This window comes from Pezoporus wallicus, unplaced genomic scaffold (assembly GCF_028554395.1).
Source record: "Pezoporus wallicus isolate ANWC-B61680 ecotype Strahan unplaced genomic scaffold, APGP_CSIRO_Pwel_v1 scaffold_6885, whole genome shotgun sequence".
Classification (NCBI taxonomy): domain Eukaryota; kingdom Metazoa; phylum Chordata; class Aves; order Psittaciformes; family Psittacidae; genus Pezoporus; species Pezoporus wallicus.
Genome location: NW_026638858.1, coordinates 54,581 through 70,097, shown reverse-complemented (window position 1 = coordinate 70,097; position 15,517 = coordinate 54,581). Strand labels below are relative to the sequence as shown.

The window sequence follows — 15,517 nt, the reverse complement described above, 5'->3', positions numbered from 1 at the left end:
AGTTATTTTCCAATATATTTTCTAAGATAACCTTTTTATATTACTGAGTCAGTGTAACATGCTAAGAAGTGTTGCATTTTTCACAGCTTAACTTTAGCTTGATTGCTCAGTGATGTAATAGCGGTAGGTGTCCTGAGACTGCTGGGATCTTACAAATTCAGCTATGCTGTCATATAAAGATATTTTTAGAGTTCTATTTAGACAGAACTACAAAACGATGAACAAATAATTCATTAAATGGAATTGTGGCAGTCCTTAAGACTATGAAGAAAACAATGTCAAATACATAGAAAATTGGCACAAAGCGGTTTTTAATGTACATTAACGATGACAGTCACTATTTGATGGCTACTTTAAAGGCTTTGGGTAAATTTGAGTGCGTTGAATTAAGATGATATCTAGGGTCAGCTCCAGAGGCTGAGAGCATTGTTTCATAAGATACAGTGAGCCAGCATAGCTGCTGAGGTCATCCTCCTGATCACCTTTTTTAAGCTACCATCTGTGGGATTCCTCTGGGAGCTCATTTATATTACTAATATGTCATCAGAGATTTTATTGTCTTCTGCTTTCAAAATTCTAAATCTGGATTGAGAAGTACTGAAAAGGGACATGGACAGGTGAATAGTTTTAACTTGAGTAATTTGAATAGCTGCAAGCCAGCAGTTGTCACGCTGACTGGAGAATCAGAAATAATAGTGAAAGTACTGTGGTTGGAACAGTGTGCGGTACACAAGTTTGTGTGTACAATACGGATCAGAATTCCATGTCCCTTTGACCTGTAGCAAGAAGCCCATTTGTGTTACCTCACTCTTTCAAAGCTGCCTGGGAAAGGCTGAGCACAGACCATTTACAAATAGTCGGTATTATTTGAAGCAATGAAATGAGCAACAAGAAATTGGGTACATTGCTGTTGAGATAGTTTTCAAGTTTATATTAATAATTAAATATAGAGCCTTATTTAAGTAATCTAAGACTAGAAACTTTCAGGTGAAATTAGGAAATTTAAAACTGTATTGCCAGAAGTTGATTTATTCAGGCAAGAATAATGTATTGGATTGAAATTATGGGAAAACTGAATACAGCAGTTCAGTAAACTGAGGTCAGGGTTCCTGTGCAGTTTGTCAACTAAGATTAAAGCTTTGGCAGCAAGTCAAGTGCTACACATTTCTGTTTCTTCAGTGTATTATTGTTAGGTTAAATTACCTTTACTGATTATATAATAGATGCCTATAGCCCAGAGACTGTCAGTATTCTTGCTGAGTTGTTTGTTTGGAGAAAGCATAAGGAATTCTTTGTAACCTAAAATCTCAGGTATTTTCTAAATTAAATTTGAGTTGAGGTTATCTTTGCAGCAGTTTGTATGGTTCCAACATGTTTTACTTCTCTGAATGAGGAAACAGTTTTATTTGCAGTGAAGGAAGTTTAACAATAATGAGTCACTCATTTCTCAGAAATATGTTATTCATAAGAAGTTATCAGACTACAGACAGTCATTTCCTTGTCTATAAATGTGCAAGAGCAGAGCCTTTCAAGCTGAGTTCGGCATATGTGAAACTTCTGAAAACTTCTGCTAACAGATGGAGTATAAACTGAACAGACATAAAAGTTGTTTGTTTTAAAAATATTTTGTTCCCTTTCAGTTTTTAATGATGGTTCATCTAGGGAGTTGATGAGCCTCAGTGGAACCATTCCTGTGCCTTACAGAGGTATGCATTAATAATTATCATCACTATCATTATTTTTCCAGATTACATGAAAAACTATTTAGATTTGTCATGATTCAACTTCACTACTTCAGTGATCATTGTTTTCTCACAATCCTTTACTTGTCCAAAGTATAATGTTTTAAAGAAATTGTTCCCTATTTTTGCTGCAGAATAAAATTTTAATGTTGAGCATTGCTTTGTCAATCTTGTGCAGCTCTGCAACATTTCTTTCAGTACTGCACGTTTTTTGAACTTCCTAGTTGAATGAGGGTTGCAAACCATTTATTGCTGCAATTAGCAGTTCACGTTAGGGTCTAGTGATGTTGCATTGTAGAACAAATGAGATGGTTTATTAGTGGTAAATGATTATTGTAAATCAAAGATAAATTGTTTTGAAAAATGTTGACTTCATAGCCATATTGTGAGCTCTTTATTGAATGTTACTGGTAGATTTAAGCTTCAGCTTCTGACTCTGTGCAGTTGAAATTACTGGGTTTAGGAGTTTTTCATAAATCTGATACAAGAGGACAGTTGAAGTGTTGGAGTAACTTAAAATCTTTCAAAATATCTTTTCTAGGTAACACATACAATATCCCAGTTTGCCTGTGGCTGCTTGACACCTACCCTTTCAACCCCCCAATTTGTTTTGTTAAACCCACTAGCTCTATGACAATAAAAACTGGGAAGCATGTTGATGCAAATGGAAAGATATACCTTCCTTATCTGCATGAGTGGAAATATGTAAGTATAGGGAACTTGAAATTCTCAAATTGCTCAGTTCTGAGTGCCTTTAGATTGTTGTGTCATTTTTAGCAAAACCTGTAATCCTCATTTAAGGTCTTAAAACTGTTTGGTTTTTTTCTTAATGAAAACAGCTGCTTATTATTTGTAATGTCCTAAAGTTCAGGACGTTGCATTCTGTAGTTCAGCACTTGCGTGGTAATAGTGGAAAATGAGTGCCTAGATCAGGATGCAGGATGCAGGTCTTGCACAAGCAAGAGGAACATCTAAGATACACGTGATACAGAATTCATTCAGTTTGAGAGGTTGCTAAAAATAAGTAAGTGGATTGTAGAGCTAAGAAAATTTGGAAATAGGATATTTAATGCGGTGATGCCTTCATGATGCTTGTCCTTATTTTGTTGAAATGAAATCGTGTCTGTATTAAATATAAACTGAGAAGCCCAGCTTAGCTATATTTAAAGGAGATTTGTGCCACTCCATAGTGGGTTAGAATATTTTTTCTGTTGAGTCATTCTGAACCTAAGCAAAAGCTATATGCTGTATGAAATCAAAATGTCTGAAAACTTAGTGATCTGTACTCTTTCATGTTGGAGAGTGGATTTAAGTTTTTAAAAAATAATTTTAATCCATCATTGCACAGTCGTCTTCAGTCCTTTATTGCAATGTATTCCCCAGTTTATTCTGAATGCAAACAATATTGTAGCTGTACTTTGCTATGCAGTTTTGAATACCAGCTGGCTAGGTTTGGTATCAGTAAAGGAATCCAGAAAAGAAGTTATAAATGCACATATACACACACACTCATACTCATAGACATACATATGTATAAAAAAAAATGAACAAACACCAAACCACACAAACGGATGGTTTTGAGAGCTGATAGAATGATAACATTTTGTTATTAAACTCCTTGTCAGCGAAATCAACACTTTGTGATTTGCTTACTTTCACAGCCCCAGTCAGACTTGCTAGAACTGATTCAGGTCATGATTGTTGTGTTTGGTGAGGAACCTCCAGTCTTTTCTCGGCCTACGGCTTCATCAAGCTACCCACCATACCAGGCAACAGGCCCACCAAATAGTAAGTGGTTGTGACTACTAATTTCTACAAATACTCGTATTCCAAAGTGACATTTGCTCTGCAAAGTTTGTCAACAAATTATGTATTCTACTCTAGAATGACCTTCTGTATTACTGGCTAATGAAGTCACCTGTGCTGTACTTGCCCTGTTTGAACCATGTTGGAAGAATGTGTGTAGTTTTTTGGCTTTTGAAAGAGAAAAAAATTTTGTTTTTAAAACAAAAAAAATAACAAACCAGCCAAAATCCCCACAAACGCCCCCCCCCCCCCCCCCCCCCCCCCCCGACCCTTAAAATAGCCAGTAAGCATTACCATTGCGGTATAATTAAAAAAATTATTCAGATAACCATCTCTATGTTTTGTTTTGGGTTTTTTTATTCTCTTAATGCTAAGTTTCCTTCAACCCTTGATTTCGTAAGTAGAATCACACTGCTTCTGTTTCTCATGCTCACACTCCTGGTTTTTGTTTGGTGTTTGTTTTTTTAATAATTGCTGGCTGAATATAGAAATAAAAACTGCATCATGGTTTTTATATTGTTTTCTGTCGATGTGATACTCTGACACAGTACCCAGTCTCACTTTCTTGCAAAAATTCTCAAGACTTTTAAAATCCTATACTTATTTAAATTTCTGGAGACATCTTATTTTAAAGACTGAGGGTAGGTGGGTAGGGGAAAAGAGGAAGTGAGAAACAGAAAATCCTTGAAAATCTTCTGAGACTCTGCCTTGGTGGAAAAACGTACCAGTAGAGTAGACCTACTCAAGCCAAAGACTGAGGCAGGAGGGAAGGGGGAGCAGATTAACTGCAGATTGTTTAATGATATTATGACAGTTCTACCAGAATTTAATACTAGAGTAGCTGTATTTAAGATTATATATTTTTGCTGTATTGTTAAGTCTGTGTCTGTTTTCTGTTGAAATATGGCTTTTATCACATCATAGTGTTACATGTGAAAAGCTCAAGTCTTTTTCCAGCAGAAAGCATTTTTAACAAAGTCTTAGGTTCTTAACATGTGAACAAAAGGGCAATAAACATAAACGGGACCATTAGGCATAGTTGGCTGAAGGTGTTTAGGACTATTTAGTTTGTCCAGAACTAGCTTAAGTATAGGAGCACTAGATGGTTCTGCTGTTGTGATTTTCCAAGACGAGAGGGTGTCAGTACAAGTATGGATTTAGTAGAGACAGTGACCTGTTGTGCTTCAAGGAAGGACCATCAGTGGAAACAGGCTTGATTATTCTTGTAAGCACTCTGTGGTAGCATAGCTGTAGTAATTCTAGTGGAAATGTTTCAGGATTTTCAAATTGTTAATGGCTACTTTGATTTACTAGTGCAGTCAGTTTTTCCTTATTTTACAGACATTTAGGTTTGTTTGTTTGTGTTTTAAAGTTCTAGATGCAGTGTTTAAGAAGAAATGAAGCTCAGGTTAAAAAATTGAATCATTTGAGGTATTCAAGGATAAAAAAATAGCTTGGCTCTTAAGAAAAGCTATTTGATACAATATTCCTAAAATTACTAGAAATATGAAATAAATATATTCAAGACATAATTTTTATAATAGAATTAGTAAGATTTCCAAGAAGAAACTTAAAATTGCTAAGGTCTTAGATATGTGTATGTTCTGTTAATTGTTTTAGAAGCATTACTTCTAAATAGCAGAAATGACTGGGTAAGCTCATGGTTGGATTGTTAAACAGCTGGTCAACTGTCGCGAAGTCTAACTACTCTGAAGGTACAGAAATGACACACGTCATTGAATGAGTAGAGAACAATGGCTACATTTGAAAGGTTACTTTGTTTTTCAGCTGTACATGTTAGAAATGGAGACAGCTGTTCAGGTGTGTCATCTTTAATAACATGCTTTCTTTTTTTTCTGAATTCCCCAGCTGCAGATACTCTTTCTTGTATATCCACATTTTACTTTACTGGTTCAACTATTTGTTACGTATTTTTAAATCAATATCCATTTTCATCCATGCAGTGGTTAGTATAAAGTAACAATTAGGAAAAAAAATACACAGTGAAAGGTGTTCTAGCTAGTTGATCTAAGGAATGTGTAAATTACTTAAATTACAGTTCTCATATTCTCTCTTGAATCAAAATACTTTTGAAAATATTTTAACCACAGTTGATAGGTGGAGGTAGAATCTTTAGACATGCAAAATTTGTCTGCATTTTGTGAAAATGTGCTTGGCTACAGAAAGGAAATTCTAACTGGTCAATACGTGGAGGCTAGGTCCTCTGCAGTTTAGCTGTTATGTGGGGGGAAACAGCCACTTGGGCAGTTGGCACAGAGGTAGCAAACAGCAAACATCTGCATGTATCCTTCTTGCCAAGCTGCATGACAGCAGCATGGGAAATGTCTGGGAGTGTTGGGAGAAGTGATGGTGTTAGAGGATGCAGGGTAAGCATTCTTGAGGGGATTTGGCCATAGCATGACTTCTCTCTGAAACTTCTTGTTTCATTGTGTTATACTGTATTTACTGTTCAGTAACATTTTGAGAAGGATCTTACTGCGGATTAATATATATGTGGCCTTATATTACTAAACTCCTGAAAAGTAAAAATATGAAAAATCATTATTTTATTTAGCTTCGTATGTACCAGGCATTCCAGGTGGAATATCTCCCTATCCAGCAGGAAGCACTCCAAACCCAAGGTGAGAGCCCGTGATACCATCATCATTTACATGATACACAGTTTCACTGGATAGTATCTAGTATTAGTTTCATTTTGGTTATGGTGTATTTCTTGTATAATTATTGCATTAGCAGGTGGGTTTTTTTTTAAGTGAGGACTGAATTCTTGTTAATAGCCAGAAGAAAGCTTGAGAAAGATTTAGCTTTCTTAGTGCTGCTTGCTCAGATACAATATACTTGATAAGATCATTTTGAATATATATATAAATAATATATAAAGTATGTATTATACTTGAGAATATATTTTGAAAGTTATTACCTAATTCCCACATGTTATCTTGTTTCCCTGCTGTATCAGATTAGGTTTTGTAAGGTTGATATGTTTACATGATATAGAAAGAAATGTGCTCCTACAGTTTGGGTGACTTATTAGCATTGTTAGTGTCGTTTGGCGTAATCAGCAAGTCCAAACATTGAACAAAACAATTGCTGGATTAACACAAACCTTCACTCCAGCATAAATGTGGATTTAACTCAGAGCACTCCAAGAGAATTTGCAGGGAACAAAACTATTTTAAAAGCTTTTTATTAATACAAAGCAAGACTTTTTTAATTAAATAAATTTTATAGGAGTTTGGAATAAAGCTTTTCCAGAAGACTAGCAGTTCTGTGTTAAGAAGCACTAAGATGCTGATTACTGCCTCCTAGTGTGTACCTACATTTTTTTTACACCATAAATAATTATTCTTGTTATTAATGTCCTAATGTCCTGATTTTATGTTAGGAGCATATGAGGGGTTGCTGTAATAAATAACATTTTGATTAAAAAAGAAAATAAACCCCTGTAAGTATTAGGAAAGTGGGGTGTTATGTTTTAAAGAAATTAAAATGGGGTTTTGATAACTTTTTATGGTAAGCTACTTCCTCCTAAATACATTTGTTTAAAGTGATCTTAATGTTTGAACAAAAATGAGTACTAGACCTATTTCAAAAATTAGATAATTTAGTAATAAACAGAAAAAGTCTTAAGAACTATAAAATTTGCAGTTATCTGGAGAGGCACAGAATATACTTATTTTGTATTTCACATGTTTTCTTGGACCATTTGGTTTACTTACAGCTGTGGTTAATACTTTGCTGTATACAGATGTTTGTTAGTCTGTTACTGGTTAAATTGAGTCCTTGTTTCAGCTGATAATAAATGTGTTTTAGAAAGGTAACGTAGCCTGTCTCATTATATGTTATCTCACAATTGTTTTAGTGAACCGTTGAATACTTCTGTTTCCTTCATCCTTCAGAGCAGGGCTGAGAATTTCTGGAGGATTTTCATCTTGCAACTGCTCAACAGTTTTAGGTTTACATAAAGCAGTTCAGCAATCATCTTGTTAACTGTTCTCATATTAAAGGTATTAAATGGCAATTGCTGTTTGTGAGTTTTTAACTAGAATAATTTCTTTTGGATACATTTGTGTTTTCATATGGAAAGTTATAAATTGCATGGCAAGACCAGACAGTAACTAGATAGGATTTCAGATAAAGTGATTTATCTTCTGAAATCATGCCGCAAATATAAATTGTGGAAGATGTTAATATGAACAGGAAAAGAGAAGTAGTATAACTTGGCCTGCAATTTAAACTTTCTGGTGATATTTTACAAATAATTACATAACACTAGCATATCTGTCTTTGTCAAAACAGCTACCCAAACTATCCTTTTGCTGGTGGTGTTCCATTTCCAGCAACTACTAGTGTTCCGTACTACCCTTCTCAGCCTCCTGTGACTACTGTTGGTGAGTAGCTTTAAAAGAATTTCTCTGAAGTGAAGCATCTCTCTATAACTGATATGTAAAGAAAATGGGGAAAAGAATGTATTGTTCTTAATCTGGCCTTCCAAAATATTTATATTCAATTCTAGAAGTTACTCAAAAGAAGAATAAAATACAATTTATGTTCTTCACCTTATATTTTATTAATTTAGGAAAATGATAAGCTCCTGGGTTTGTACAATGCATTGTGTGTGCTCTATGAATATTTTGAAGAATACTGCATGTAACTACCTTAAGTATTTTATTCTCCCCTTTAACTGTAGGTGACTTCTGATTGTCCGCATTGCTCTGTTCATGGTCATGGTTTATAAAAATGCTTTTGTCCTCATTTAATCATCTACTGGACTCACTTTTTTTACTCTTTATTTATACTTTCCTTACTCCAGAAGTCATAGCTGTCTAAAGCAGAGGTTTCCAGTGCCTTTGGAATGAGCTTCATTTTTACTGAGTTTCCTCTCCAGCCTCTTCAGTGTTGCTTCTTAATGATCTTTTCTTGTCACTTCTTTCTTTCTTCCCTTCATCAGCAAGATCTAGAGTATTAACATGTGTCTTTTCCTAGTCTGCTGCCCTATGGCCCTTTGCTGGCAAAATATATTAGCTTGGTTTCCACTCAGCACCTAAATTTTAGTGTATGTGTAGCATATTGGGAACCAGTGATAAAGGTCTAAATGATATAGTTAAGTAGAAAGTGCAATAACTTTCCAATCGGATGATAGTCCTTTTGGAGCAGTTACAGTAAGGACGTAGACTCTTTTGTGACCTTGTTCGGAGTATCTATCATTTGCAGTCTCTTGCACCATAATTTAAAAATGCATCCATAGGTTCTTCATTCATACTCATTCAGAGTAGCGAAGGTTTTAGTAATAGCTGTTTTTTTCAAAAAGTCCTTCAAGATTTTGTTCAGCCATCTGCCATTAATTACCTTTCTGGTGCAGGTAGCAGTTTGATGATTCTGTAAGGTCACTTCTGAAACTGGACTCCACCTGGTAAATGCTAAGGATTTCAGTGCTCTGTGGGTTTAATGGCTGTGCCATAAAATTTTCCCCAAGCTGGGCTAATTATAGAAGTGACAGGAAATGCTAAGGGTTCATGCTCTTTAAGAAGATACATAAAATCTAATTGAGCTGTATTAAAATGATCCTTTATATGTTCAAAGACCTCTTTCCTATCTGTTATTTCTGTGTGAACTTTCAATGTATTAGGTGCATTGTGATTTTATTTTTTCTTTGTTCTGTGTCCTGCTTTACTGTTAAAGTGAGCCTTGTATAAAATCTCCCAGCATGAGGGATATCAGGAAGAGGGGAAAAAAGTAGAACTGGTGGCTGGTTCTGACTTTGTGTTAGAAAATAATTAATTACATAAAGTAAATAGTAACTGAAATTATGCTGATTTTGGAGGGGAAAAAGTAGAACTGATGGGTGGTTCTGACTTTGTATTAGAGAGTAATTCATTGTGTAAAGTAAATAATAACTGAAATTGTGCTAATTTTAGAGTGAAACTGGACCTTTTTGTTTTGCTTTGGTACCTCTGTATTTACATTTGTCTGCCTTAAAGAATGAATAAACAGTGAATAATTCCTAAACAGTGAATAAACTCTTTGTCCCAGGTAGTTTGACTGACCTGGTTCAAATTTTAATTCTCAGTATGGAAAGTACTGTTCTTTTCCCCTTTCCATATGAAGCAGAAGTGATGAATTCCTGGGTTTGTGTGTGTGGTGCCATTTGACAACTTATGTTGCTGATTCTGCTGGTTAGGTAACCAAATATTGAAAATGATTTTATTGGCTGGTAACAGGGTGAATTGCTTAAGACAGAGCTGTAAATCAGATTAGATGTTGGGATATTTATATTTTCATAAGGCAATATTTGCAGCAGTTGATTAATAATCGAATCTCTTTTTTCCAATAGTAATTAGCTTTGTAATCTAAAAAAAAAAAAAGAAAAAAATTCGGGTGCAGTCTGTATGTAAGGAAAGTGCTCATATATTAGTAATTATCAAACTGTGATGCTTTCTTAATTTTAGAAGAATTTGCCAGATTAGTAGTGTGATGTGCATCTTCCCATAGTTTCTTTCATGTCGTTTGCATAGCTTTATTTTTCCACATATCTGGTTTGCTGTAGGTTTTGTGGTCAGGAATAGAATAAAAGTCATAGGGAAGAAAGGTGAATTTGTGCTGTCTTGTTCTGTTAGCAGCAGAAGTATAAAAAAAAAAATCCACTGGGTCTTTTAAGAATTCTCAGGTGTGCAGTCCTCTCAACAGCAGTTTGCATTTGTTAGTGTAAGGATAACAACAGACACCCCAAGTAGTTATTTATTTATTTATTTTTATAATTATGATGTTACCCTAACAGAAAAGTGTTAATTTTCCATTGAGATGCTAGTTTCTAAAGGCAGTGTTTAGATTTTTAAACTTTGTCCTGAATTGTTGCTAATTATCAGGAAGATACTACACCAGTAACACTGTAATGCTGAAATTTCACTGAATAGCCCTCTTCCTGCACAATTGTAGTAAAATTATTGAATCTTATTCTTAGTTAATCAAATTTTAGTTACTGAGCACTGCCAATAACATATTGAAAATTATATTTAGCACTATTCATGTTAGTTTAATTTACTCTAAAAAATGCACTTTTAATTTACTCTAAAAATACAGTCTCTGAACTATTGTATTTAATGACAAAATTTATGTATTGTTTGAATTACTTGTTTGCTTTTGCTTCTTCTGGGGGCCTGTGATTACTAAGAACAGTGAAGAGGTTGATTGGATTTCAGTTGACTTGAGACATTTTTCTGATCCTTTAGGAAGAAACCCAAAAGATATGCTAATGGTTTTGTCTTTAGCCAGGTAACAATCATGGGAGGCTTGATGATGTGTTTTTAGTTTGTAATTTTTTGAGATCTAGGCTAGTAGGTATTGTAGTGTATGTTATACTGTAACAGCTTCAGGGTTTTGATAACTGTCTCAGGATAAAAAGATACTCTGGTGTATTTCAGCAAATTTTTGCAAATTTTCTTTTCAGTTACAGAGCTTGAGATCTCCTTGTTTCATCCAAAAAAGGTGGAATGCTTAGGCACAAAACTTGATACAATTCTTCCTTTCTTAGTAGTTGTTACAATTGAAATTTCACTGGTCTAAAAGGCATGAGGCACAAGCATGAGGAAACTCTGACATTCCAGTTTTTCCTGTGGAAAAGTGGTTTAAGTGGTTTGTGATAAATTCAGATAGAGTTCTGCAACCAGTAGCCACTTCACATTCTCTGAAGCAATCAGAGTTTCCTGGTAATCTCATTGAAAAGCTGATTTGCAAAAGCAATAGTAATATTCAGGCGTAAATGTGAAAGTCTCTAGTGCTTCAGAGGGAAAGGGACTATTATATTTTCTAGTATTGCTGCATCAAAATGTGATTTAATAAACTGAAATTACAAGTTGTACTTAGCACTCAATCAAAAAAGGTTGTAGCCTCAGTTGTAACTGTTAGATCTATTTTTGGTCTGCTAGAACATGTCTATAAACCATGTGCCAATGCAGTTGATTATAATTTCTCTCTGCTTTATAATCTTTTAATAAATGTTACTTTTTAAAGTAAGATTGCCTCAATAACAGATGTGCTGTATTAATGCTGATTGTTTTACTGGCCTCCCATACCTGCGCTAGGATGACTGATAGATAATAATTGTAAAAACAACCACAGCAAAGTAGTCACTTGAAAAGCCTCAAGATAGAGTGCCTATAGGCAAATTGACTGTCTCAAGCCAGTCATTACATTAATTGTGGTTGAATATATTCCTGCAGAGTTTACCAGAACTTAGTCATTTTTAAAAGGACTTGGACTAACATTTGTAGACTTTGGGGGAAATGGCCAGCCCATGTTTAAATTAAAAGATTGTGGATATGGGAATAGTAAAGTGAATGAATACTGTATATTTTCTGTATTCATAAAGTGAATGAATACACTAAAATTTACTTGTGAACATCATAATGTGTTTTATCTTGCTGTGGTCTCTTCACTGCTTCTGGAAATTAGTATGGAAAATAGTTTATTTTACTGTTATTTTGCTGTCTTGTATTGCCAAAGTACATGCAGCTTCTGAAAAGTATTGCTGAAATAGATACGGAAGAACAGAGATAATTTTCTGCTTGTGGATTTTCTTGTGCAGGACCCAGTAGAGACGGAACTATCAGTGAGGATACCATCCGCGCTTCCCTTATTTCAGCAGTCAGTGATAAACTGAGATGGCGGATGAAAGAAGAAATGGATCGTGCACAAGCTGAACTCAATGCCTTGAAACGGACAGAGGAAGACCTGAAGAAAGGACACCAGAAACTGGAAGAGATGGTAACTCGCCTGGATCAAGAGGTGGTAAGCTGAGATGAAACACCGGTCTCTCTGTACCTTGAGCATTCGTAGTAGTGAGCAGAGGCTCACTAATGAATTTAATAATTCATTATTAAACATGATAGAAATATCAAAACTTCCAGTGTATTGCTTTTGAAATATATATTCTCTTTCCCAATTGAGGTGCATGCCAGAAATAGCAGTGACTGTAAGATGCATTTTCCTGCATGTATCTTACAAACATCATTGTTCAGTGGTAAAGGAGCAGTATTATTTTTTTCCCCACTCTCTGTGTGAAAGATGTCAGTGGTGTGAGATTATTTCATAATTTCTGGATAATAGTGTGTAACAGCAGCACTGCAGAACATTTCAGTGTCTTAATGCAGAGATGCTGATTTTAGCCACAGCCTCCTTGTATAACTTGCAGCCTTTTTCAGACAAAAGCCTCTCCTACTCTGCATGCCCAGAAATTCCTGCAGTTTTTCCTTAAGGCCTGACATCTGCTTAGTCCATCTGCTCCTTGCATGACTGCCCAGGAGTAAGATTTTTGGGATTGGTGATCAGTTTCTGAAACCAGCTCAGTGCTTGGGTAAGATTTAAAAAAAAATAAGAAATTATTAATCAGAACTAGAGAGCAGGGGTTACCATTATTACCATCATATAAATCTGTAATGTGCCACTTTAAATATAGTGTGTAATTCTAGTCTTTCCTATCTTGGAAAGAAAGGACATAATAGAACTGCAGATGTTTGATGCAAAGGCAAGAAGCATGATCCAGCATATCAGACAGCTTCCATATAAGTTGTCTGGTAAATAAGCTAGGATTTCAGTCTGGAAAAAAGACGGTGAGGACAGAGAGTGGAATATGATAATAGTCTGAATGTCATGAGAAAAAAACAGTGCTGTACAGTTTCTTCCAGTGTGTTAACTGTTGGGACCTCAAAAATACTGAGAGGCAAATTCAAAAGTAGCAAAAGGAAGTACATCTCATACAGATGCAGTTACATTATAGTTACCATTAGTGTGTAAGGCCAGCATATTTTGTTTCCTGTCTGCACAGTTTGCTTGGTCCATAGTCAAACAACTTGTATATGAAGTTACTCCAAAAGGCATATTTCCAGAGGAAATGCTTTTTTTTGCTTTTATTACTGTTAGCTAGTTTGAATGGTTATTTTTCCTTATATATGGCATATTCAGAATACATAAAAACTGTTAGCCAGCCTTCTTTACAGTGACAAATTGATAGTGGTTTGACATTAACTAAAACAGCCTTTTAAAAAACGAATCCAAAATCTGTAGATTGGTAGCTCTTTCTTTTGCAAAAGGTCATAATAGAGATGAGTAAAAAAGTAAAGAATCAACCAGCATGTCTAAAAATCTTTCATCTTGACAGCTCTATCACAAGAAGACATTCAGCTCTTAAGACCTAAGAAATAAACAAATGTCTTAATTATTTTTAGGCTGAAGTTGACAAGAACATTGAACTTCTCAAGAAGAAGGATGAGGAGCTCAGTTCTGCCTTAGAGAAGATGGAAAATCAATCAGAAAATAATGATATAGATGAAGTTATTATTCCTACAGCACCACTTTACAAGCAGATCCTGAACTTATATGCAGAAGAAAATGCAATTGAAGATACCATCTTCTATCTTGGTGAAGCATTGAGACGTGGAGTGATAGATCTAGATGTCTTTTTAAAGGTACGCTTTCTTGGGGTGTTTTTTAAGATGTGCTGTTTAAATGCCTTTAAATACTTTGAACTCTTTTGTTCAGCTTATTAATGTTAGTAATTTCTTCACGAAAGAGTAAAAACAAACACTTTTCTGTTGAAAAAGTTTTAAAGAGGTATTTCAGAATTATGATAAAGGACCAATTGTAGAAGCATTATAGATACAAAGTGATTTCTCATTAGACAGGTGCAAGTGTCAACATAAGCTTTCTATTTGGTGGGCATGCTAATTCTGGAGAAAACAACTTTAAGAGTGATGGGAGCATTCAGACAGCTTTTCACTTGAAGTCTGTGGTTGCCTCTGCTGAGGAAGCCAGTGGAGTGTTAGAATCATAGTGGGGGGAAAAGCCAGCTAGTTTTGTGTCTCTAGTAGGGACCTTCTTAGACATTTTGTTCCCTTTCTTTGCTGTCCTTAATGCTGAAAGTTTTCATACCATGTCTGATCTAATAACCTTCGTTTATTTTGAACTTATGTACATCATGATAGCTCATGAAATAATAACAGATCTGTAATTTTGAAAATATTAAACCCACTTTTTAATGTGGAATAAAACTACAGAAAACATGTATCTCAGTAATTAATGTTGCCATTGGATCTGGAAAGATGAGTGTGCAGCAGTGTTAATGATCCGTACTGGGGCCATTGGATAACAAGAGTTACCAGTCCTTCCTTCTTCTAGCAGCTGAGGTTCTCCCAAGTTAACACTTAAGCTTTGCTTTTAACATCCAGTGTACAATGGACTGCATAGAGAAATGTTATTTCCTTCTGTAGTTCTGTTTATCTACTGTTAAAAGAACTGTGCTCTGCACTGTGAGGTGTGCATTACTCTGTTTTCACCTCGAGAACGTATTTCTACTCTTTGATAAGATTATGTGCAGAGTTAATAATAAAAATCACAAAAAAATATACTGTAGTGATTGTATTTGGTAGCCCTCTGCAAGTCATTTTAAGCCAAGAAGATGCCATTTAGTAGACTAATACATTTAATGTTTCCAAAAAAAAACCAAACATCCTGTTTGGGTCATGGAACGTGTCAAAAAAATAATAAATTGTATTGCAATGTAATTAAGATTTTATCAAAACTTTCACAATAGCCACCTGTTCTTTCTTTCTGCAGCATGTACGTCTTCTGTCTCGCAAGCAGTTCCAGCTGAGGGCATTGATGCAGAAAGCAAGGAAGACTGCTGGACTCAGTGATCTCTACTAAATTCTCAGACTTTCCCTGGGAAGTTAAATTTCCTTATGAAGCAGCCATTCTCTTGGTATTTCTCTTAATCAGTAGGTGCCCAGAATAAGTTATTACATCATTCAAGTGTAAGATATTTTGAATCAATAATATATTTTCTTTTTGGTAAAGACTAGCTTTTATTAATGCACTTTCTATCTCCTGTAATCTTTGTGCTGGTGGACTTAATGCTGAATAAAACTCATTGCATATTTTCTTCCTCTACAGAA

General features: G+C 35.0%; 1 protein-coding gene across 1 annotated transcript in view; it reads left to right on the top strand.

Annotated features, from left to right (window-relative positions):
• TSG101 (tumor susceptibility 101) overlaps positions 1-15,517 on the top strand; it is an 18,827-nt gene extending 3,310 nt beyond the window's left edge. Inside the window, exons 3-10 of the mRNA XM_057412742.1 lie at positions 1,641-1,706; positions 2,284-2,447; positions 3,404-3,530; positions 6,124-6,190; positions 7,869-7,960; positions 12,154-12,356; positions 13,793-14,032; positions 15,180-15,517. Coding sequence (XP_057268725.1) covers positions 1,641-1,706; positions 2,284-2,447; positions 3,404-3,530; positions 6,124-6,190; positions 7,869-7,960; positions 12,154-12,356; positions 13,793-14,032; positions 15,180-15,269 — 1,049 coding nt within the window. The 3' untranslated portion in view covers positions 15,270-15,517. The remainder of the gene's footprint in view (positions 1-1,640; positions 1,707-2,283; positions 2,448-3,403; positions 3,531-6,123; positions 6,191-7,868; positions 7,961-12,153; positions 12,357-13,792; positions 14,033-15,179) is intronic.